A 24370-nucleotide genomic window follows, 5' to 3' on the forward strand; every position below is an offset into this window, starting at 1 on the left:
CGTGTGCAAGGATCTCTGCCTGCTTTATTTGTAGAACAGATGGTTCACGCTGGGCTGGGCAGTAGCCGAGTAGGCTGAGAAGGGGGGGATCCAGCTTCCAGAACCTCGTGACTCTGCCTTTACCGCCATTCCACTCATTATGCAGACTGAGGTGGTGGAAAAATGAACTATGTTTTTGAATGCTGTTTCACATTAAAAACATTCCCTGCATATTGTGAATTAGCACACCTGGGAGAGAGGTTTAGGGCAGCCCTCTTTCCCAGATGTGCTGATAAAAAATGTGCAAGAAGCTTTTTACGTGAGGAAGATTTTTTTTAGACAACCGTCTCCCCTACCTGGATGCTGAGGTGGTACAGTCCACTCTATCACCTCATTTTTTTTTGCTGCATGTGTCGAACTGTCATTTCGTCTTGACGATTCTCACCGAAGTAACTTAAGGCTGTAATTTTGTGTCCATTTAACTGAAAGTAAACACCATTTAAATTATGGAGAGTTCTTTCAAAGTAAACCCATTTAGGCTATGCATTTTCTTCTATTATTACTGTCTCAGGTGTAATGAATTGCAGTTTGTTGCAGAATCCGATTGACAGGCAAGTGTAGCTTTGGTCCGCGGGAGAAAACTCAGCTCTCCTGCAAGCCAGTGGCTCATTTGTCTTCTGTGCAAAAGAAAGCTTTGCATACGTGCAGCACAACCAAGAAGGGAAAAAAGATCCTTTACTACACTTTAATTTAACTGATTGTGTGAGGGGAATTTTAGATGCACCCTCTGAAAGATGAACTAATCCAGGCAAAGGGTTCTTTGGATGAAATAGCAGGTTGATTCTAAACTATGGTGGTGACTGAGCGAATGAATTGAGGAGCAGCTGCCCTGTCTCGGTCAGTAGTTAATGCAGAAGCAAGATCTCCTATAGCTACTACTTTCCAGGACAGAGCCTCCCATTCTCTAGGTATGCCCTAGATTCTTTGTTCCTAGATGGACAACCTTGCATTTGGCTGCACTAGAACATTTTTGGAACAGGCCCAGCATAACAAGCAACCCAGACTGCAGGAAATGCCCAGTCCTCCTCATTAATTACTACTCTGGCCATTTTGTATCTTGGACATGTTTTATTGGCAGGCATTTTAATACCTTCCACCAGATTGCTGGCTATAGTCTGCTCTCTCTCGCTCTCTCTGTCTGTGTGAGTGTGTGTGTGTGTTTATTTATTTATTTATTTATTGGCAGGCATTTTAATACCTTCCACCAGATTGCTGGCTATAGTCTGCTCTCTCTCGCTCTCTCTGTCTGTGTGTGAGTGTGTGTGTGTGTGTGTGTGTGTGTGTGTGTGATCCTAATCTGGGCATGTCTACTTTCAGCATACTTAATAATTGGATTGTGCACTTCATTGCTGTCATATAATGCTGCTGTTTTAATTGGAACGTCCCAAGGTAGCGAGTCAAGTCCCTTAAAGAGGTCTGTTATAATGACTCAGTTACCCTTATGAACCAAAGCTTGTAAATAATGAAAAGAATGCTCCCAGGAGCTGCTGGGCAGGAGAACTGCAAGTAGCAGGAAAGAACACTCAGAACACCCAGCTGGACTCCGAAGTTTCTCTAGCTGCACTGGGCTGGCACTGTAGGGTGGCACAGAGATGGTAGCTTTTCAGAAGACTCAGCTTTTGCACTGTGGCAGAGGCCAGGGCAGAAGCTGAAAGGAGAGTAACTGCTTCAGTCCCCAGTCCTGAGGAATGGATTCTTGTTATTTTAGTGTGTGCAGTGCTTCATTAGCGTGACCTACAGACGTTGAGAATTCACCCTAAAATCTAGTGGCAAATGTGCCAATCCAACTGGCAAAGGGCCACCATCAGAGCTTTTCACCCAAAGTTTTTAGGGGGGGAGGGGAACAGAACTGTGCACAAAGGTACCCCAAATTCTGCAATTAGACAAATTGGTTCTTGTAGGTTATCCGGGCTGTGTACACAGCCCGGATAACCTACAAGAACCAATGAACTCTGACCGTGAAAGCCTTCGACAAGACAAATTGTTTTCTGCAACCTCTATAAATCATGCAAATTAGCATTCATTTTTTCCTAACACATAACAAGGAGCTTATGTGTGGAACTGAAACTATGCTCCTTGATCACTGTAAGCATTATTCAGTAGCTTCTCCTTCTCTGAGAGTTTCATAGAATCATAGAGTGGAAGGGACAACCAGGGTCATCTAGTCCAACCCCCTGCACAATGCAGGAAATTTACAACTACCTCCCCCACACACACCCCAGTGACCCCTACTCCATGCCCAGAAGATGCCCAAGATGCCCTCCCTCTCGTGAACTGCCTAAGGTCATAGAATCAGCACTGCTGACAGATGGCCATCTAGCCTCTGCTTAAAAACCTCCATTCTCAGGCATTGCCTACCTAATCTTCGCAAACTTTTAAAAATGAAGCCAATATCTTTTTTTTTAAATGAAGCCAATATCTTATTCTGCACCTTTTCCACTGCTCTGTAAAGGCATGACTGACAAAGGATGTAAACCCTTAGTTCTTCTTGGGCCTTTGTCCAGCCTGGTCACTGGATCCTCTTATCTCTTTTATGGGTTCCTCTTGGGTTTCTCCAGGGCCAAACGGCATGGTGGAGTACAGTGGGGGGTAGGAATACTGTGCCGGTGTTGATGCTTGATCTCAGCTGTTCCAGCTCAAGCATTATCCCATAGGTGCACCATATGAAAAACACGCCGAAGTTGGCAAAGCTCTAAGGAGTTGGTAAGCCCAAAGGACAGATGCCCCCAAGGTGTCCAGAGGGTGTTTGGAGCTGAGGATGTTTACAAACTGTCAGATTACCCCTTCTCGGAGCGTGAAAGCCCTGATTGTAGCCTGGCCTCTGGGCAGTCGACACGATAATGCTCTTTGCCAAGAAGGGATTTACAGTGCAACCTCAAACAGAGTGACACCCTTCTAAACCCACCGACTTCCATGGGCTTAAAAGGGTGTCACTCTGCTGAGGATTGTGGTTAGCTCCTTCAGTGCAGTTGCCGGTAAACCGTCAAGGCCCTTGTGCCGGCTATGCTTTTTTTAAAGGAGGCACTGGTAAAGGGGCCGAGCCTCTGGTGGGCTGCCCTCCCCCACTTCCCGCAGTCCATGTTTGTGATTCTTGAGGTGCTGCGCATGCCTACCCCTGTGTGTCCCCATGAGACTTGTGAAAGAAAATCAGTTCATAGCTGATTACGCTGCCTGAGAGATGACTTACAGTGACGGCTCTGACAGCAGCCCTCCAGCCATCACGTACTACACTCTCTGAGCCCCTCTCCCATAGCTGCTTATGGAATTCCCTGCTCGGAGGGCTGCATGCCTTGGTGTTAGATGCAGTTCTAGGAGCCGAAAGGCTACGTTACCAGCAGCACCACAAGGGCCTGCACAAGGCGCACATGCTATTAATGAGCAATACCCCCAAGCAAGAGCTGAGAGCAGGAAAGCTTGGAGAGAGGAAGGAGCAGCCTTATCTCAATCTGTTGCTGTTATGTTGGGAGATACATGCTTCGATGCTGCTTGGGTGCAGGGAGACGGGAACCTTTCCCTTAAGGCAGGCTTGTCCAAACTGCGGCCCCCAGGCCGCATGCGGCCCAGGACGGCTATGAATGTGGCCCAACACAGAATCGTTAAACATTACCTAAAACATTATGAATCAGTTATCGTTAGTGTTAGTGTATTTTATGTGTGGCCTAAGTTGGTGTTAGTGTATTATATGTGCGGTCCAAGATAATAATTCTTCTTCCATTGTGACCCAGGGAAGCCAAAAGATTGGACACCCTTGCCTAAGGGCATGGGCAAGATAAATTAACCCCAACTAGCGCTCTCCCAGTATTGCCCACAAGGGGGTGGTGTAACAAGCAAGACCAAAATGTTGATCGGAAGAGGGCTTTGGTTTTCACAAGCCCTAAGGTTCTGGGGGTACTCGACAAAAGCAATGAGGTTTGGGGAAAATACAGCCCATCCAGATGCAAATAAAAGTTTGAAAAAGGGTGAAACCTGTTTTCAGGGCTTGGCCCTGGTGGTTGTGGAGCAGTAATAAGGAAGAGTGTGTTAGAACATGTACAAAGTTTACCACTGAATAACGATGTGCTTGGGGTTGTGTGTGTGTGTAAAGTGCCGTCAAGTCGCAGCCGACGTATGGCGACCCCTCATGGGGTTTTCAAGGCAAGAGACTAACAGAGGTGGTTTGCCAGTGCCTTCCTCTGCACAGTAGCCCTGGACTTCCTTGGTGGTCGCCCATCAAATACTAACCAGGGCTGACCCTGCTTAGCTTCTGAGATCTGATGAGATCAGGCTAGCCTGGGCCATCCAGGTCAGGGCGTGGTTGGGGTCAGAGCTTTCAATATTAGAGGGTTGGTTTGTAGGAAGGATGTTGTCCAGGTATATCTTGTTTTATAACTGAACCCCTGGCTACTGCTTTTTGGAACTGATATCTCACAATCTTTGTTCACTCAGACAGGCAAGCAAGTTATGGCCCTCTGTGTGAGTCACTACAGATACAGATAGAAGTTGACATGGTGGTTACATTCAGTAGCTCCCTTTTGCAGAGGAGGGCTCTGACACATGTTATTGTGCATGAGTACTCATGAAGACCATCCTCACTGTTACCATGGGGTGTCCTACATAGCAGTAGCCTATGGCTAGTGGCAAAGTGTGTTGTTTCAAATTTAAATGGAAGCGTCTTCACAGAGATTTACCAGCATATAAGGCTCCACTATGGGATATGTGCAGGTAGTTAATCCATGGTATAGTCAGAGAAGGCAGATAGAGAGCTGTTAAGCTCTTTGCAAACTCAGCCATTCAGCTTGTAAGTAAATCACATTTTATAGTTTTTCCCCCTAATCCCATGGGATAGGAACTGAGTAATGGAAACTCTGATTTTAATGCAGTCCCATGACTTGAGAACCTGGATTTCTGACAGAATCTTGTAGTAACTGGTGCTTAAGCTGGCATTTATGCCCTGACAGCTAGGAACCCCCAAATTCTGTGTATCCTATTATATGCAATATTTATTTAGTTTATTTAGACTATTCTGTGTCTCCAAAATCGCCCAAGGCAGTTCCTTTTTTTAATACACCATGCTCCCTTTTATCCTTTTTCATTCCTGGAAAACAGAGAGCCAGCTGGTAACACTAAAAAGGTAACTTTGGTCACATTATGAGAAGACAAGAGTCACTGGAAAAGACAATCATGCTAGGAAAAGTTGAAGGCAGCAGGAAGAGAGGAAGACCCAACAAGAGATGGATTGACTCAATAAAGGAAGCCACAGCCCTCAATTTGCAAGATCTGAGCAAGGCTGTTAAGGATAGGACGTTTTAGAGGACATTGATTCATAGGGTTGCCATGAGTCGGAAGTGACTTGACGGCACTTAAAACATAACACACATGCAGTTGCTTAATGCAACAAACTGGTGGAACTCACCACCACAGGAACTCCCTGGAAGATCAGCACCACTTAAAAAGATTGCCCATTAAAGAAAATAAAATTTACCACCACAGGAACTCCCTGGAAGATCAGCACCACTTAAAAAGATTGCCCATTAAAGAAAATAAAATTTACGTAAGCTGTAGTGCTGGAAAGTCCTGTAAGCTTACATCCGACTTCCGATAGTCCCATAGGGTTGTCAAGGCAAAAAGATGAACAGAGGCAACTTCCCATTGTTTACCTCTTTATAACGACCCTGGTCTTCCTTGTTAGTCAGTCTCCTATCCAAGTACTAACCAGGGTGGACTCTGCTTAGCTTCCAAAGTCTTATGAGATCAGGCTAACCTTGGCCATCCAGGTCAGAGTACATAGGCTATAGCTTGTTTGTTTTTTCCTCCTTTAGCATTAATTTAAAGTTTTTATATCCTGTAGTTTTATGTTTTAGCCCTGACCTGGATGGCCCAGGCTAGCCTGATCTCGTCAGATCTCAGAAGCTAAGCAGGGTCGGCCCTGGTTAGTATTTGGATGGGAGACCACCAAGGAAGGCCAGGGTTGCTGTGCAGAGGAAGGCACTGGCAAACCACCTCTGTTAGTCTCTTGCCATGAAAACCCCAAAAAAGGGGTCGCCATAAGTCGGCTGCGACTTGAAGGCACTTTACACACACACAGTTTTATGTTTTATATTTACACTATTTACACTATTTTATAAGTGTAACTTATAAATAGATTAGCAAGATAAAACCACATCAGCAGGCATACTGTACAAGAGTCACCGTAAAATCTGCAGAATAAAATGACAGTAAAATCAATAAAAATACAACCAAAATTAAAACATGTCAGCAGCAAGCTAATAGAACATCTCAGGGCAGGAAAACTTCCTTCTTTTTAAAGTGCTCCCACGGTTCAGGGGTGAAAAGTTCAGCTTCTAAGAGGATAGGAGAAGAAAGAATGATGTTACTCATTCCTAGTGATGGCACAGAAACTATCCTGTAAGGGCCCATACCATGTGCACAATCTCATTCTATATGCCTTTCATAATTGTGGTGGATGCTTTAGCTGGGGGGGGGGGGGAAGAATCATACTTTCCCTGTGGCAAACCACTGCAGATGAGCACTGGGAAAATGCATTATAGTTGTGGTGGAATCACTGTCTGGAGGAAAGAAATCTGGATGCCCTGCAACAAATGGGTAGCATGTGAATGTTCGTAAGTATTCCTCCCAAAAAACCAAGAAAAGCTCAACGTTGGTTGTGAGTGGTAGGAATAGTTAAGCCACATTTATCCAGCAGGGGGCCTTTTACATCAAGGCAGGTGAATTGAGAGCCAAGAGTGTTGGTGACTTTGGGGAAATGACACGGGGGTTCCATCAGGAGCCTCCGCAGCCCCACCTGGCAGCGTCTGATGCCGTATCCACATCATGGCGATGCATCCCGCTGGCTTCTTCCACCACAGTTGGCCTAGAACTGCTATTAGCATTTTGCGTTGTGAGTCGGTATGTCGTTGCCACTAGCCATGTTCGTTGAGATGACCAACCTTGTCTAGTTTAGATTTTGCCTAGGTGTCTCTGACCACCCCTCGAGGTCAGCTGTGCTGTCAGAGATCTGCACGCTTGGTGCGACCAGTTTGAAGCTGCGCTGCATTCCAGGGTGTGCCATTCCAGGGATTAGCAATCCATAATAAAGCATTGGAGAAGAGAGATGATTTGTGATGTGTGGACTGGAAGTTGGGAGTGCCGTATGACATCTTTGAGCGTGTGCTGCAGGGTCGATTCTCTCTCTTTTAAAATCATAACTGTCATAACCAGCAGTAATTTAGTCATTACGTTTGATTGGACTTGGCCATTTAGTCTGCATCTTTTCTGCCAAAGCATGAATATCCCAAATAGGTGTTTGAATTCACATGGATTGTCTAGGGTGTTGTGATTGTGGCTCTCTGTTGAGTGGCACATGGTGGAGCTTGGGAGGATTTCAGGCCTTTTTTTTTAACACACTCTGTTACTTTTGCACACAACTGGCCTTTTCAGGCTACTGGATTCTTGCCAGGCCTTGTTAATTAATTCATTATGATTAGATCCCATCTACCCTTCATGGAGCCCAAGGCAGTGCTCAGCAAGGTCCTAGGCCTCCCAACCAAGTACTAACTAGAGCCAGACCAGGCTAGTTTCAGTGGTATCAAGTGCCTTCAGACCATGCTTCAGATCTAACACTAGAGGCAGGGTTCGTAGTGGTTACAGTGTCAGCCAGGGATCTAAGAGACCTGGGTTTGAATGCCCATTCTGCCATGGAAGACTGCTGCGTGACCTTGGGTCGCTCTCAGCCTTGGGTGTGTGTGGGGGTGTGTGTGAAGTGCCGTCAAGTAGCTTCTGACTCATGGCGAACCTATGAATCAATGTCCTCCAAAATGACCTATCTTTGACAGCCTTGCTAGGTCTTGCTAATTGAGGGCTGTGGCTTCCTTTATTGAGTCAATCCATCTCTTGTTGGGTCTTCCTCTTTTCCTGCTGCCCTCAACTTTTCCTAGCATGACTGTCTTTTCCAGTGACTCTTGCCTTCTCATAATGTGACCAAAATATGATAGCCTCAGTTTAGTCGTTTTAGCTTCTAGGGTCAGTTCAGGCTTGATTTGATTTATAACCCACTGATTTGTTTTTTTGGCAGTCCATAGTATCTGTAACACTCTCCTCCAACATCACATTTCAAAGAGGTCTACTTTCTTCCTGTCAACTTTTTTCATTGTCCAGCTTTCACACCCATACATAATAATAGGGAATACAATGGCTTGAATTAACCTAATCTTGGTGGCCAGTGACACATCCTTACACTTAAGAATCTTTTCTAGCTCCTTCATGGCTGCCCTTCCCAGTTTCAATCTCCTTCTGATTTCTTGGCTGCAGTCTCCCTTTTGGTTGATGATGGAGCCAAGGAATAGAAAGTCTTCAACAAAGGGTTGTTGTGAGGATAAAAGGGAGGACAGGAAAACTATAGAAGCCTCTTTGGGTCTCCAGTAGGGAGAAATGTGGGGTATAAATGAAGTAAAACAGAATGAAATAAATAAAATGCCATCCTGCCATGTTGGAGGTCTGGTTGTGTGACTGGGAGCAGCCAGGACCAGGGTGCTTTAAATGCCAGTGGCTAGTCATCTGTTTTGTAATAGGGTTCTTCTTTTATTGTATACTATTTAGGTGGTGCCAGGGGTGTTCTAGGTGGGCTTTTGCTCATTTAGTTTAGAATCAGGGAACAAGGAACCTTTCCTTTCCATGCCTACTGCTTTCCTGGGCTCTTCTAAATTACCCACCATTTCTTGGCTAGCTGCCGTAGCCTTGATCAAAGAGGCAAACAAATGATGTTCTGCACAAATGCATGCATTTAAACCCTGACAGCTTCTGCTGGAAGGGAAAAGGAGCTTTGAGAAAAGACAGTTTGGAATGGAGAAGTAGCAGGTGTCGGGGGGTGCCTAAGTTTCCCCTCCCCTTTCCTCTGCAATCCCCCCCAGCCATTCTCCCTCCCCCATGTGTTTCTAGATCATATTTATGCTTGAAACGCATAGTAGAGGAAGAAGCAAGGGAGAGCTGAGCTGCCTTATATTGAGTTAGATATTCAGATCGAAGACCATCTTGTCTACTCTGACTGGCAGGGGTTCTCCAGGGTCTCCAGCTGAGGTCTTTCACATCACCTAATGTCTGATCCCTTTAACTGGAGATACCATGGACTGCAGCCGGGACCTTCTGCATGTCAACCAGGTGCTCTACCAATGAGCTGTGGCCCCTCCCTTAATTTTTCTTTGATAATTATAGTAATATCGTAATTATAGTAATATCATATAGTAATATTAAGCCAGTGACTCCTTGGATCACTGCTTAGCCCCACCCTGTGCCAGTTCTCTGTGGCGTGGGGAGGGGGGTTAAGGAGCTCTGTTGAAAGTCATCCCCCCCCCAAAGCTGCTTTTCCGTTTCAGAAGCAACCAGTGGCATTTAAAGGAACACATTTTTGTGTCAAGTGTAGCTTGGCTCTGTGTTAGACTTTTCCTTCGCTGCTTGCTAACCATTCATTCCACAGGAGGATTTTTGTGTTGCGCACTCAGGTGTCATTCCGTCAGTGTTGATGCAAATGAACAAAAAAGGTGCTGCCTAAATCAGATTTCCTCTGAGTTCCACCTGCTTGTACTTTTCCATTTCTGGTGCTGGAGACTGATGAAGCTTGGTGCCATCCTGTTATTCCTTCTCTCTTCTTTCTACAGGATAGGCCATGCTTTGCACTATCCCTTCTCTGCAGGTGCAGCTTTTTGTAATTTTGCATGCCAGGTTGCAAAAATTACTCCTCCTGAACTATCATTTATTTAGTATGTGTGGTTTTTTTAAAAAAAATCCTGCCCTTCCTCCAGTGAACTCAGGGCAGTGTGCATTGGTCTCTCCTTTCTATTTTCACAATAATCCTGTGAGATAGATGAATGTTGCATTGGGGCTCAATGGCAGAGTGGCTGCTTTGCATGCAGAAAGTTTCTGGTTCAATCCCTGGCATTGCTAGTTACAAGGATCAGGGAGTTGGCGATCTGAAATACCTTGACCTGGACAGTGGAGAGCTGCTGCTAGTTGGAGTAGGTAATGCTGACCTTGACAGACCAATGGTCTGACTCTGTATAAAACAGCTTGATGTTTACTAGTCTGAGAGAAGTGAAGAGTGACTGGCCCAAGGTCACCCAGGCTGGGATTTGAACATGGGTTTCCCATATCCTGTGTGTGTTAAGTGCCGTCAAGTCGCTTCCGACTCATGGCAACCCTATGAATGAAAGTCCTCCAAAATGTCCTGTCTTTGACAGCCCTGCTCAGATCCTGCAAATTGAAGGCCGTGGCTTCTTTTATTGAGTCAATCCATCTCTTGTTGGGTCTTCCTCTTTTCCTGCTGCCCTCAACTTTTCCTAGCATGACTGTCTTTTCCAGTGACGCTTGTTGTCTCATGACGTGACCAAAATACGACAGCCTCGGTTTAGTCATTTTAGCTTCTAGGGTCAGTTCAGGCTTGATTTGATCTATAACCCACTGATTTGTTTTTTTGGCAGTCCACAGAATCCGTAACACTCTCCTCCAACACCACATTTCAAAGGAATCTATTTTCTTCCTATTTTCTTCACTGTCCAGCTTTCACACCCATACATAGTAATAGGGAATACGATGGCATGAATTAATCTAGTCTTGGTGGCCAGTGACACATCCTTACACTTCAAAATATTTTCTAGCTCCTTCATGGCTGCCCTTCCCATATCCTACTTAAATAAAAAGGGAAAGGTCCCCTGTGCAAGCACCGGGTCACTCCTGACCCATGGGGTGACGTCACATCCCGACGTTTACAAGGCAGACTTTGTTTTACGGGGTGGTTTGCCAGTGCCTTCTCCGGTCATCTTCCCTTTACCCCCAGCAAGCTGGGTACTCATTTTACCAACCTCGAAAGGATGGAAGGCTGAGTCAACCTTGAGCCGGCTACCTGAAACCAACTTCCGTTGGGATCGGACTCATGTCGTGAGCAGAGCTTGGACTGCTTATTTGGTGCCATTTTTACAAAGTCACTCAGGGTAGTTTTTTGTTTTTTAAAAAAATTGAAGCATTGCTGTGTGTGATGGAAGAATGTGGCACGGGTGATCCTACCTACCTCTCTCTGCAAAGACAGATTTTGTTGTCCACCTTCAGGGAGTTATGGATTCACCTCTGAGGGATGCTGAGAATCTGGCTAGCAGTTCAACTGAGGAATTTAAGAGGCACGGAGGCTCTTAGGTGCCCTCTTTCTCCCTTAAAGGCTCCTCAGATTACCAATAAGATGAGGGAAATTAAAAGGGTAAGAAGACAGTGCGTTGTTGAACGAAAACCTGAATCGAATCAGACAGAGCACACCATAGAGCTCATTTAAAAGCCTATGAGGGGGCGATGACAGTGGTGAAGAAACCTCTTCCCCTCCCTCAGCAGTTTTATTTGCACAGTCTGGATCAGTTATTCAAAATTGTGCTTAGCCTAGCGGTTCCTAGGTGAGATTTGGTTGACTTGGAATCTGATAGTAGCGCTGACATTTTGCTAGTTTATTTGCAGACAAAATTTCTCTCATCTGGTCCAACATGGGCTGCAGTGGTATTACAAATCAGGTAGCAGAGGTGTAGGAAGAACCATCTGATCGTATTTGTATATGGATTGGTCTCCTTAATGGATGTTGACAGGGTTGTGGGAGTTCTGAAGGCTTGCATATTACAACCATTCCCATCTTGGTTGATTAAATCATGTATGGAGAAGTATACAGTACTGCTGGCTCAGTTCACTATCAGAAGGCTACTTCCCAAAATCTTTAAAATAAGCAATGAATATAACATAGCCAAAAAAGGCCTCAATGCCAGTGAATGCTCCAGTGAGCTATAGGCCAGTTTCTAACCTACCCTTTCAGGGTAAGGTGATAGACTAGGTTGTGATAGAACAGCTCCAGGTTTTTCTAGATGACACATTTGCCCTTGACCCTTTTCAAGTCTGGCTTCAGGACTGGTTTTGGAGTGGAGATGGCACTGGTGGCTCTGGTTGACGGGTCTGCACATGCAGATGGATACAGACAAAGCTTTGCTGTTAGTTTTGCTTGACCTGTCAGCTGTGTTTGATACTGTAGATCATGTGACCTGTCTGCATCGCCTGGAACATCAGGTGGACATTAGAGGAGCAGCCCTGCTACAGTTTCAACCTTTCCTCCGCAATAAAATGCAGAGAGTGGCACAGGGAGGTGCAGAATCTGTCCAGTAGGAGTCGGGTGTATCGCTATGGCATTGGTGGATTCCATTAACAAGTCAGGGGGTATTCTTGGACCCAGACTTGCAGATAGAGAAGCAGGTCAGTGTTGTTGCCAGGAATGCTTTTCTTCACTTACATCTAATTTGAAAATCGCATCTCCTTCTGGATTATAAACAATCTAGCTATTCTGATCCATTCTACTGTAACCTTGAGGCTAGTTTACTGTGGGGTTTTCTGCACACATGAGTTATTCCTGTTTTTCTTATCAGTCAATTCACTAGCATCGGAATTGTGTTGAACACGGGAGTTCCGCATACCTTCGCTCCCTCTGCATCTTTCCAGTTGCTAAATCGGTTTATTTTCTTACAGATGTGTTTTAAGAAATCAGGATTTTTGAGTGAGGGTGCTGTTGTCATTGGTGGCGGCACCACAGTGCCAATTTCTTTTTGTTATGCACGCACTAGAAGAGGGGCTTGGTATTCACTAAGTGATGAAGATAAAAATTCCTCCTTACTGAGGTGGAGGAAGGAGAGCACAGGGGGGGGGGATTGTCCCACAATCGCACGGCCCAGTCTAGAAGTGGGAGGAACCAACAAAAGAACAGAAAACATTGTACTTATGAACAAATGTGACTCAAGTTCAACTGCTAGGTAAAGTCGGGATAAAAAGTGGTCCCAAAAAACCAGGGGGGAAAAAAACAGGGAACAAATGCGAGATGAAAAATAATGGCTCCAAAGAACTTATGGAAGACAAGAGATAAACCAAAGTGGTAAGGGGCCAGAACTGACATAACGCCATGCGGAAAACCCCTGTAATGCGCTTTGTGTGGAGTTTTTGAAGACAGCTTGGAAATTTCAGTTAGAACAGAGTGTTGCTCCCCATTGTTGACTGGTGTTAGCAAATTCAGCTGTATTACTGAGATCTTGAAAGGTCTGCATTGCCTACTGGTGTGTTTCAGAGTTCAATTCAGAAGGCTGATTTTAGCTTTTAAAGATCTTCATGGCCTGGGACTTATTATTTTTTTTACTTCATTTATTGCCCCCCTCACTCCCCAGTGGGGACCCAAAGCAGCTTACATTGTCCTCTTCATTTTATCCTCCCAACAACCCTACGAGGTAGGTTAGGCTGAGAACGTGGCCCAGTGTCCCTCAGCAAGCTTCAGGGTACAGTGGGGATTCAAACCTGGGCCATGTCCGCACTTACCGTTTGCGGCGCCGGCTTCCGCGGGCTTTCCTTGCATGTTCCCACTGCAACTCACCCGAAGGATTCCGAGGACGTCTCCAGAGCGAAATTTCGCCGCGTTAAGCGCATCCGTTTATACGGCGAATAAAAAAAATAAAGTGTCCTCCACACCCGGTGCCTTACAGTGGGAACATGCAAAATGTGTTCGATCCACTTCCTGCTGCCAGCCAACCCCCGCACTCCCCCCGCCTCCCTTACTCACGCTGGACCAATCGCCGTCCTTGCTTGGAGAAGCCGACTGGGCATGCGTGGGAGCGTGCCGGTCTGGGCTTATCAAAAGCAGCGGACAAAGGCGGCGCGGTGGGAACAGAAATTTAAATTCATCTTGGATGCGTTCGTACTGGACGCATGTAAATAGCGAGGTAAGTTGCTGGTGCGTTCACGGGCCTAGGTCGTCCAGATCCTAGTCTGATATTCTAATCTCTACACCACACTGACTTTCACTTCTCCTTGTATGAGCCCTCAAGAGCACTGCGCTTGTCACAACAGGGGCTGCTTAGTATCCCAACACTGAGGGAGGTTGGAAGTGTTTCAGCTCATGATTCGGCTTTTTCAGTGGCAGTTTTAACTCATGCTTGGGCTTTTTCAATAGCAGCCCAGGATGGGCTGTCCAGTGACGTGTGGGAAGTATCATCTCTGGTGATCAGGGGGGGGGGAACGTTTAAAACTGGATCGTTTAACAGGGCCCGTGGAAATTGACCCACCGTTGTGCTGACTGTTTGAATCTATTGTTCTTGGTTTAAATTTTTTAGGCTTTATCTGATTATCTGGAAACTGGTTTGAGTTCGTTAGAAAATTAGCAGAAGAAATAATTTAAGTAAATAAATAAAATGGCTTCATGATTGCTGCAATGCTCAGTCAGCCTGTCCTGGAAAAAAAGAAGAGCTGGTCGCTTCTGGGCTAGAGGTTCAGTGTGGAAGACAATCCAAAAAGGGGCGATCATCTGTGGAATCGCTACTAAATCTGTGAATACCTGTTTTCACACTAAAGACACAGGAATCCAGTCATCCTTCACATTTGGTTATATGCTATTGTGTTCTACCTTTCAGTTAAATCCTTAACAGGGACATCATTGTAAGGAGAATTCTGTTTGCACAGTTAATATTTTTGTGGTGACTCCCGAGGGGCCATTTGTGTTCCAGTGTTTTGCACACTTTTGGATCCCCTCAAACACCTTTGATGGGACTGGTGCCTTTACTCCACCCTGTCTCCTTTTGTCCTTTGCTAGTTTTATGGCTTGAGGACTCAATGGGGACCTAAAGCAGCTTACAACAGCATTCTCCCTTCCTGTTTTATCCTCACAATCACAACCCTGTGAAATTGGTTAGGCCGAGAGTGAGAGATTATTCCAAGGCTGCCCAGCAGGCATCCATGGCAGAGTGGAGATTCCAATTTGGATCTCTCAGATCTTAGTCCAATACTAACCACAACAGTATGCTGGAAGGTGAATCGTGGTCATTCCTTGCTTTTGGCCTGAGCAGATAACTGTTGGCAATGCAAGCATGGCAGGTCTCCCAAAAGGAAGTTAGTTTGGCATAATTTGGCCGTAGAGGCACAGTGAGAGGTTCCAAATAACATTTTTAGCCTGGAGTTGCAGCTCACAAAGAACAGGCAGTCAGTGCATTTGAGGTCTTCAGTCAACTACAGGCGTCTGAGGCTCGCCTGTCAGAGAATATTACTAGTGTCAGTGTGAGCATGTCTAGTATATGAGCCCATTTAATTTTTAATAGTCCTCTGGCGCACAGAGCCGGCAAGTTGGCCAGAAGACAGCTGCTCCTGAGGCATTGTCATACGGTCTGAAACCATGGTGCGCCCTTCTGGGAGGGTTGGTATCCTGAATTTCCTCCCACATGCCAAGGGAAAGCCAGTATGGCAGAGTAATTTAGAGTGCCAGGCTGGGACTGGGGTGACCTAAGTTCTGTCTTTGTCTGGGTTTTCTCTGCCTTTTCTCTAGGGTGCTCAGAGCAGCATACTGATTCATGGCTCCATTTGGTCCTCACAACAATTCTGTGAGGCAAATTAGGCCGAGAGACTTCAAATCCCTACATTGCTGGGAAGCAACTTAAGGGGGCTTGGGCCAGTCACTCGCTAAGCCTAATGTACCTCACAGAGTTATCGTGAGGATTAACAAGGGGGCAGGGATCATCTATATTTGCCCTGAATCCCTTGGAGGCAGGCAGGGATAAAAATCTAATAAAATAAATACAAAAAGCAAATTGAATTAGGCTCAACCAAAGGATGATGTTTCATGCTTCTCACATGACTTTTACCCTATAGGAGCGTTATTACCCTTAGAGGCAATGGCTGGGATATCTGGGAAATGGGGACTGGGGCTGAGACATTAGCTAGCCTAAAGTGCTACTTCTCAGCCTGGTGACAGTGATATGGCCATGTTTCTCCCTGAAAATCCCCATCTTAGACTGTTTCTCCTATTCATCATTTTTCTCTCTCTTTCTCCTCAGGAAACAGAACTCGGGAAGGCGTGCAAAGTGTGGCCTCAGGTACGAGCGCCTAGGTGCTTCTGCCCCTGTGTTCCCATGGCTGGCTCTGCCCGGCCATTGAGTGGGTGGTTGTGCTAAAGGGATCACAGGCTAATAGGACAGTGATGTCAGTAGCTTATGTAACTGGGCCCGGGACAAAGCCTTCCAGCCTCTTCTCACACGTTTGCAGAGCCAGCTGCAGAGATCAGCTGTGATACTGCCTCAGTATTTATGGGAGGTGGGGTTGACAACCCGAAAGGGGTTGGTGAAGCATGCATCATATTGGGGTGGCAAATGGAATGAATGGGCTTGTGTAAATCGATAGAGAATGGGTACAAGAGGGTAAACAGTAGGGGTTTTCTGAGAGCGAAGGTTGCAGATTTCCTATGACAGAGGGTGGTTGATTGCTTTGTCCCTTATAACACTTGGGTAGATATAGCAGAGCCTGTCAGGTTGATCTCTCTGCTGTAACAGCTTTGGTCTGTCACCACCGCCCTGCTGAACCACTTAGTAGGTTTCATGATCCTTCACAGACCATAAGAGGCCATAAGGCCTAGTAGAGCAGGTGCAGAATAAGAAACCACTCTGCCTACCACAGAACGACTGTAATTTCACTCTCTTCTGGTCCTTGTAGCTGCCGAGAAGACAAAAGAGCAGGCATCCCAGCTGGGTGGAGCCGTCTTCTCAGGTGCTGGCAATATTGCAGCTGCCACAGGCCTGGTCAAGAAGGAAGACTTCCCCACTGACCTGAAGGTGAGCATCCCAAGCCCTTCAGGTGACCGTGAGAGCGGTTATAGAATGGTCCTTAGCCGGTGGTAATACAAATCTCCCATGGGAAGGGCAGCTGATCCCTAGGAAGGATCTCTCTTGGGGGGATATTAATAGATGCGAGTGGCACTGGGGTTTGGCACAAGTTGCAGCCTGTCTACCTTTATAGCACGAAACAGTATCTCAGCTCCTGTACTGGGTTTTGCTGTGTTCTGCCTCCCAAGTTTGGCAGAAGCATAAGCACATTAGGTGAGCGGAAGAAGATGGGATGGTGATAGGCTTGTGTGATAGGGACAGAACATCCAGGATGCCAGCTATCTAGACATCCCTCAGCCTAAGAGGGCACAAACATTGTTAAGGAACAGGCATGCACATGCACAAGAGAAAAAAATGTTCACCTGTGATGGTGCCATGTGCCACTGAGTGTGCATTAACGCACAAATGCCCATACATGGGCACAGTCATAAAATCAGAGTTGGAAGGGACCACCAGGGTCATCTAGTCCAATCCCCTGCACAATGCAGGAAATTCACAACTACCTCCCCTCCACACACCCAGTGACCCCTACTCCATGCCAAAAAGATGGCCAAGATGCCCTCCCTCTCATGACCTTCCTAAGGTCATAGAATCAGCATCGCTGACAGATGACCGTCTGTGTGTGTTTAGCTCCCTGCCAGTGCAGGGGTATATGTGTGGTCATTTATGCCAGCATCACACACTATAATGCATGCATATGGTTTGGGCATGTTGTTGTTTTTGTTTGTTTGTGTGAATGTACATTTATGCTGACGTGTTCAGATGCACGCCTACGTGCACATCTGAGAGTGTGTCTTCTCAAAGTGGGTGAGTGGGCAGCATGCACCGAAATGGTCTGGCAGCTGCGGGACTGGTCGATCTGAGGAAGGGCTCTTGAATCTTGCAGCCGAGCTGCCACAACGAGCAGAGCCGTTTGCTTCCAGCTTAGCTTAAAATAGCAACAGCTGAGGAAGAAATGAGGCCAGCGCAGCCAGACAGGAGCAGGCGCTCTGTTCTGTTCTGTTCTGCAGGGGGGGATTTGTGCTGCATCCCCCTCCTCCCTGGCCTTTGGACAGCTCCCATTCTGTGATGGGGAGGTGATTGGCAGCACTGTCCAGTCACAGCTTGCGTCTGCTGCAAGCTGAAGACGAGCCCAGCTCCCCACTGCCTCCTCCGACAACTGAGCCAAGGATTATGGATCCACCACCTGTAGTCTCAACAAGCCTTTGCCAGGGAATGGGATTCAGAAATAACTGAGGTTACTTCGCTGGGCCAACTGCTTCCAAATTACCGTATTTTTCTGTGTATAAGACGGCCCTATGTATAAGACGACCCCTATTTTTTTTAACCCAAAAATAAGGAAAAAACAGGATCATCTTATACATGGGGGCGTCTTGGAAAAATACGGGTAGGGAAGAGAGCGGGGCCCATGGGAAGCCTTCCCATGGGCCCCGCTCTCTCCCCATGGGCCCCGCTCTCTTCGGGTGGAGAAGAGAGCTGGCGGAGAAGAGAGTGGGGCCCAGGGGAAGGCTTCCCATGGGCCCCACTCTCTTCCCCGCCCATATTATTCCATATATGAGACGACCCCCCAATTTTAAAGTAAACTTTAAAAGAAAAAAATATTGTCTTATACACGGAAAAATACGGTAGCTAGGAATTGTCAGAAGTCAGAATGCCGTATGAAGAATCCTCCCACACATCTCAGCAGGGGCAACCCCTGGCCACCAGGCAGGTTGACCACTTGCCATCGTCCCTAAGCGCATGGAACAGAAACGCCTGAATGAATCTTGGTTCCCCCTCCAATTACAACAGCACTGCCTCAGGAGTATCAGCTGTCAAACTTCTCCCTGCCATGCGGCCACTTGGGACCAGGAGCCGGCAACGCTGACTGAAGGCCATTTTACTGCTTCAGTCAGAGTTTTAAAAGAGCTGATTTCCTGTCTGTTTATTCCTTTCAGAACAGAATCAGATCTGAAACACATAGAAATCTGGTCCCAATGGATCAGGGCTTGAGACAGTCCTGTCAGAATGGGCCTGCATCAGCCCAGAATCTCCTGCTAGAGGCGAGTCCCTGGGTTAGTCCTGAAATGTAGTTTTGGCAAGCCCCCAAGAATGGTGCTGGGCAGTCCAGGGAGACTTAAGGAACGCCCAGCCTATTCTTGTGTTGTTAAGATACAAACATCTTCTGGCCTGAAATCCATTTATAAAGTTGTGTGGGACTTTGCAGAAAGTGGGCCTGCCTCTTCCTGTGTAGAAAGTTCTCTCAGGCCTTTGCAGCTCTTAGGAATGTGCACCGGGGGGTGGGGGGACAAAGGCCCTCTGAGCCTATAGAGGGTGGTCTGGCAGTCCCAGGAGCGGGGAAGAATATTGCATCACAACAGGAAGGTTGCGTGGGCCCAGCTCCAATAAGATATTTAGCAGATTGAAGAAACGGCTCAATAAAACTTATAAGGTATTATTAGCACCTAATAGTTCCTGGGCCAAATCCTGCCCCTTATGTACTCTGCAGGGCCAAAGCATTTGTGTGTGCACAAGAAAAAGTGCATTGGTGAACACTGGACTAGCTAGCAGTCCCCCTTCAGGAGAGATGAAATTCTAGTCCTCCGCCTCCTGCTCAAGGTGGCCCTACTAAAACTAAGTATCACTGGTTACTAGGGCTTGTAGAGCATGTTATGCTGGCCCAGCTCCACTATTTGTCCCCCAGCATCAGAAATATTCTGTTAACCAAGTAATTAGCCATTTTAAATTGTTACTGATTATTAGAATGACTGTGAAACTTCAGTGTAATCTGATTTTATGTTATATATATTGGGCAGTTTGGTCCACAGATGAGGCTTGCTGGCTTTGGGTATGCCAGGGGCTTTCAGAGAAGACATAGTGGGAAGGCAATGGCAGCCGTGAATAATCTGCCCTTCTTTCCTCTGCAGCCGGAGGAGGTTGGTCAGGAAGCTGTGGAGGAGCCACTGATAGAGCCACTGTTGGAACCTGAGGGTGAGAATTATGAAGAGCCACCACAGGTCAGTAGAGAAGAGCTGAAGGAGATTCTGGGAAACAAAGTACCTTTCATCATAGTTCCCTCAGGGACAGAGGGTTGGCTCTAGCAAGGACTGTGGATGTTCCCCACTGTCCCCATCTGATCCCAAAAAGGCTGATTCCTGAGGTTACAGGAACTGTATGGAGTGGTAGCCATACAGGTCAGTGAGAAGAGGCAGGAAGGGCACTTTCAAAGAAGCAGTTATCCATCCACTGCTTTAAAAAGATCCCTACGGAAAAATGATGTGGTCAGTCATTTCCCAGTCTCTAATCTGCCCTTTCTGGCCAACTTTTTTGAGCCTGTGAGCACCTTTGGAATTTTGATGTCGGGCTGGGGGGGAGGGGATGGGATCCAGGGAGTGCATGCAGAATTACACCCATTCTGTAATCACTCTATTGGTTGTCCATCAGTTACCGGGTTCAATTCAAGGCGCTGGCTATAACATATGAAGTCTTTCATGGTCTTGGGTCCTCATATCTGCAAGACCGACCCTGATGCTGTACCATGACAGCTTTGCTCAGCTGAGCATGGCCTTCTATGGGTACCACCTTGAGGAAGGCTCATGCGCTTCTGTTGTTCTGCAAACTACGTAAAACAGAATTGTTCAGGAGGACATTTTTATAAAGGTGATAAGGGCTATATTAAATAGTTCGGGAAGATGCTTTAATAAAAGGTACCAAGACCTGAGGACTGTTCTGCATTCAGTATGTATTAGCTTTTTTGCTGTATGCATTATCCGGCTCCCCTACATTGTCTTCTACTTATGTAATAACATGTTCTGTATTATTTAATGTATCATGTCTAATACTTCTTGATTTGATTCAAGTGTGTAATCCCACTCCAATTGTATTATTAGATGTCACATCCAATTGATTACATTGATTCACACTGTGCAATCTGCTTTGAGTCTCAGTGAGAAAGGGGGACTATAAATAAATAAAATAAAGGAATAAAACTGTGCCTCCTTCTCAGTGCAGCCCACCTATCCACGTGGCTGTTACTCCATGCTGGCCCTCCATCCTCAGAAATCAACTTTCCCAGAGTGGGAAGGGATTGCCAACTGGAGGAAAAAGCAGGGAAGATCTGTGACAGTTACTGCCTTTTACTGGTTGACCGCTGGATGCAACCTAGAGCCTTTCGTGTTTTGAGTGCAGCTGATAAAAGCCAGGCACAAGAGATGACTAAGCAGACAAAAGTGAGGTGTAAGGCATGGGCAGACTATCCCCTAGGGCAGGGGTAGGCAAACTGCGGCTCGAGAGCCACATGCGGCTCTTTGGCCCCTTGAGTGTGGCTCTGGGCTGCAGGATCGCGGCCGCCCACCCGAGAGAAGCCACCTTCCCCGGGCATGGAGGGGGTGGGGGGGCTGCCTTCTTTCGGCGGAGGATCGCGGCTGCACGTCGCGGCAGAGGAGAGCCTGGAGTCCCTTCCCTGCCCCAGCCGAGCTCTGCGCGCACGCAGAAGTCCGGCAAAAGTTCTCCGCCTTTCCGCCAGCTCAGAGCCGCCGCCGCCATGCCTGGGGGGGGCGGATCTTTGCAACATGCTGGCCCGAGCACCGGGGAGAGGGAGGGAGGCCCCGATCCAGCACACACACACCCTCCCCCGCCTTCCTCACCTGCAAGCTCCACCGCGTCGCCCTTGTGGCCTGCCCTTCCCTTCCGCCGCTGGAGAATGCCAGCGAGAGGGGAGGGGGGGAGGACACCCCTCCTCCTTCCTCCTCCTCGGAGGCCGAGGCGCTGAGGAGGGGCGGACGGCAGGCTGGCCGGGGAGGGAAGGAAGGAAAGAGCCCAGGCGGAGGAGGCGGCCGAGAGGTGAGCGCGGGAGGCCGAGGCGGCTGGGATGCGCCAGGGCAGCCGCTGAGAGGTCAGTGGGGGTCGGGGAGATGCAAGGCCATTGTTCACATTAAGTGTTTGTCAGTCATTGTCATGATTTAATTTTATGGATACCTGATCATTATTAACTATGATATCAAGTTTTATTCAGTGTACCTGTAGTTTAATTAAGACTTAAAACTTTAATTAAAGTTTATTAAGTTAATAAACAGTGTACCCACCTATATAGTTTAAGTTTAAGAAATTTGGCTCTCAAAAAAAACCTCAATCGTTGTACTGTTTGACTAATGAGTTTGCCGACCACTGCCCTAGGGGGTCTCAGAGAGAATTTGGGGACACTAAAAACAGCTCATCTGGACATACAAGAGAGCAGACTATACCTGCATTCTTGTAGGTAAAGGTCCCCTGTGCAAGCACCGGGTCATTCCTGACCCATGGGGTGACGTCGCATCCTGACGTTTACTAGGCAGACTTTGTTTACGGGGTGGTTTGCCAGGGCCTTCCCCAGTCATCTTCCCTTTACCCCCAGCAAGCTGGGTACTCATTTTACCGACCTCGGAAGGATGGAAGACTGAGACAACCTTGAGCCGGCTACCTGAAACCAACTTCTGTTGGGATCGAACTCAGGTCGTGAGCAGAGCTTGGACTGCAGTACTGCAGCTTACCACTCTGCGCCACGGGGCTCCTGCATTCTTGTACTTGGGTACATATATTGAACCACCCCGAGAAAGGCCAGCTGCAGGAGCTTTTGAGAGACAACAGTGAAATGTGATTGATAAAACTAGTGTGGCCACCCTAACAGGAAAAAGGGGGGTAGCAAGGACAGTGGTTGAATGAACTCAGGTGCTGCATCTCACACTAGCTTTCCCAGTCTGTCTGAAATATTTTGGCCCATGTCCTTCTTTCCTCTGTCTGAAATAGTTTGGCCCATGTCCTTCTTTCTTCTCATGCCCAATGCAATTTGTTTCGTTCCAGGAAGAATATCAGGAATACGAGCCAGAAGCATAATGGCCATCCCTGCTCCCGACACTTCCACCAGCAGCACAATAACAATAATGACCCTCCCCTTCCCAGCCCTCCTCCGCCTCTCCAAAGGAAAGCTTTGAGGCAGATGGTGACGGAGAGAAGCCCCCCACAACCCATCCTGCCATGAGTTCTTCCTCCAGTTCTGCTCCAAGGGACCTCATCGGGATCTGTGTTTTATGTATCGTGGTCTTTAGCGTTAAGAGAAAAACAAAGAATTCTGAAGACAAACCCTGACCGCAGCGGTTTGTGTATGTGCGCTCGCATTTGTGAGCCCGGCCTTACTGCCCTGTCTCCCTCCCAGCACAGTAAGGCCAGGCTTCCTGTGTCTGTAAGAAGCATGTTGTATCTTCTCCGTTTTTAAGCAGAACATTCCATCATCTTGGCTGGGACCCCGTGCTGGGCCTGCTGTACATTTGCTTGCACGTGAATCATGCCGACTCCGCTCCATTACCATTGGTGGAACTTTTTTTTATATCTCTGAATGGATTGTTTACACCTTTGTGATCTTTCCGTTTCCTGACCCCCCTGGTCTTGTAAAAGAGACTCCCTAATTTGACGGTGCAGAAGTCGTGTCTGTGTATCCCAAACAAAAGGAATACCTTCCCTTTCCTGGCCCCCCCCCCAGCGCTCTGTGTTGTGACTGTGGCATGGATCTATACCTCCCACTGTCGCTGTGTGTGCAATCCTGGGGCAGCTGCCAGTGACACAGCTGCCCCTGTGTCCATGAATAAAGCCAACTCTTGTCTGTAGCTGCTTGTCTGCCTCCACATTGTTCATGAGTCAAGAGGGGAGCAGTTGCCTTGCTTTGTGCTATGAATAAGGTGGCTTTTATAGGCCTGGCATCCTGTAGCTCTTAGAGCTTTTCAGGGGCAGCAGAACTGGTATTGCCTAGAGGAAACAAGTGATCCAGCTTCCAGAAACTCAAGCAGATACAGCACCATCCTTGGCTAGGGGACAACTAGAAGCAAGGCTCCCTTACTTAGCATAGAAGCAGGAGCTTCAACAGGTGCAGCTTTTTTCACCACTGCATGACAAGCTACATCCTTCAAAGACAGAGAAGCCATACAAATAAGGTAATTAAGAACTGGGTCTTCTGAAACTCAGTTATTACTACATAACAACCAAATCACAAGATGTCATAGTTCCACTGTACACTGTATTGGTCAGGCTGCACCTGGAGTGTGTGCAGTTCCGGAGGCCTCACTTCAAAAAAGATGTGAACGGAATGGAGCGGGTGCAAAGGAGAGTGACAAGGATGATCAGGGGCTTGGAGACCAAGCCCTACAAGGAAAGGCTGAGGGAGTTAAGAATGTTTAGTCTGGAGAGGAGGAGGTTGACGGGGGACATGATTGCTCTCTTTAAGTATTTGAAGGGCTGTCACTTAGAGGAGGTCAGGGAGCTGTTCCTGTTGGCAGCAGAGGATAGGAGTAATAATGGGTTTAAATTGTGGAAGGAAAGGCTGGATATTAGGGGGGAAATTTTTACAGTGAAAGTTGATCAACAGTGGAATCAGTTACCTAGGGAGGTGGTGAGCTCCCCCTCAGTGACATTCTTTAAGCAGAGGCTGGACAAGTACTTGTCAGGGATGCTCTAGACTTATCTTGCATTAAGCAGGGGTAGATGGCCTGTATGGCACCTTCCAACTCTATGATTCTTTTATTCTATTAATATACATTAATAGGATGGCTATGCAATACAGACGAATTCACACCCAGTCTGCATACACCCATTGGTAGCCTGATATCAAGAATATAGTACAGCTCCCGAGCTCTTAGAAATGTACAATGTTGCAC

General features: G+C 47.1%; 1 protein-coding gene across 1 annotated transcript in view; it reads left to right on the plus strand.

Moving 5' to 3' along the window:
* Positions 1 to 23326, plus strand: part of SNCB (synuclein beta) — a 30313-nt gene extending 6987 nt beyond the window's left edge. Inside the window, exons 3-6 of the mRNA XM_056861814.1 lie at positions 15888 to 15926; positions 16540 to 16658; positions 19616 to 19705; positions 22527 to 23326. Of these exons, the coding sequence (XP_056717792.1) occupies positions 15888 to 15926; positions 16540 to 16658; positions 19616 to 19705; positions 22527 to 22559 (281 nt within the window). The 3' untranslated portion in view covers positions 22560 to 23326. The remainder of the gene's footprint in view (positions 1 to 15887; positions 15927 to 16539; positions 16659 to 19615; positions 19706 to 22526) is intronic.
* Positions 23327 to 24370: the final 1044 nt, after the last annotated feature.

This window comes from Euleptes europaea, chromosome 1 (assembly GCF_029931775.1).
Source record: "Euleptes europaea isolate rEulEur1 chromosome 1, rEulEur1.hap1, whole genome shotgun sequence".
Classification (NCBI taxonomy): Eukaryota; Metazoa; Chordata; class Lepidosauria; order Squamata; family Sphaerodactylidae; genus Euleptes; species Euleptes europaea.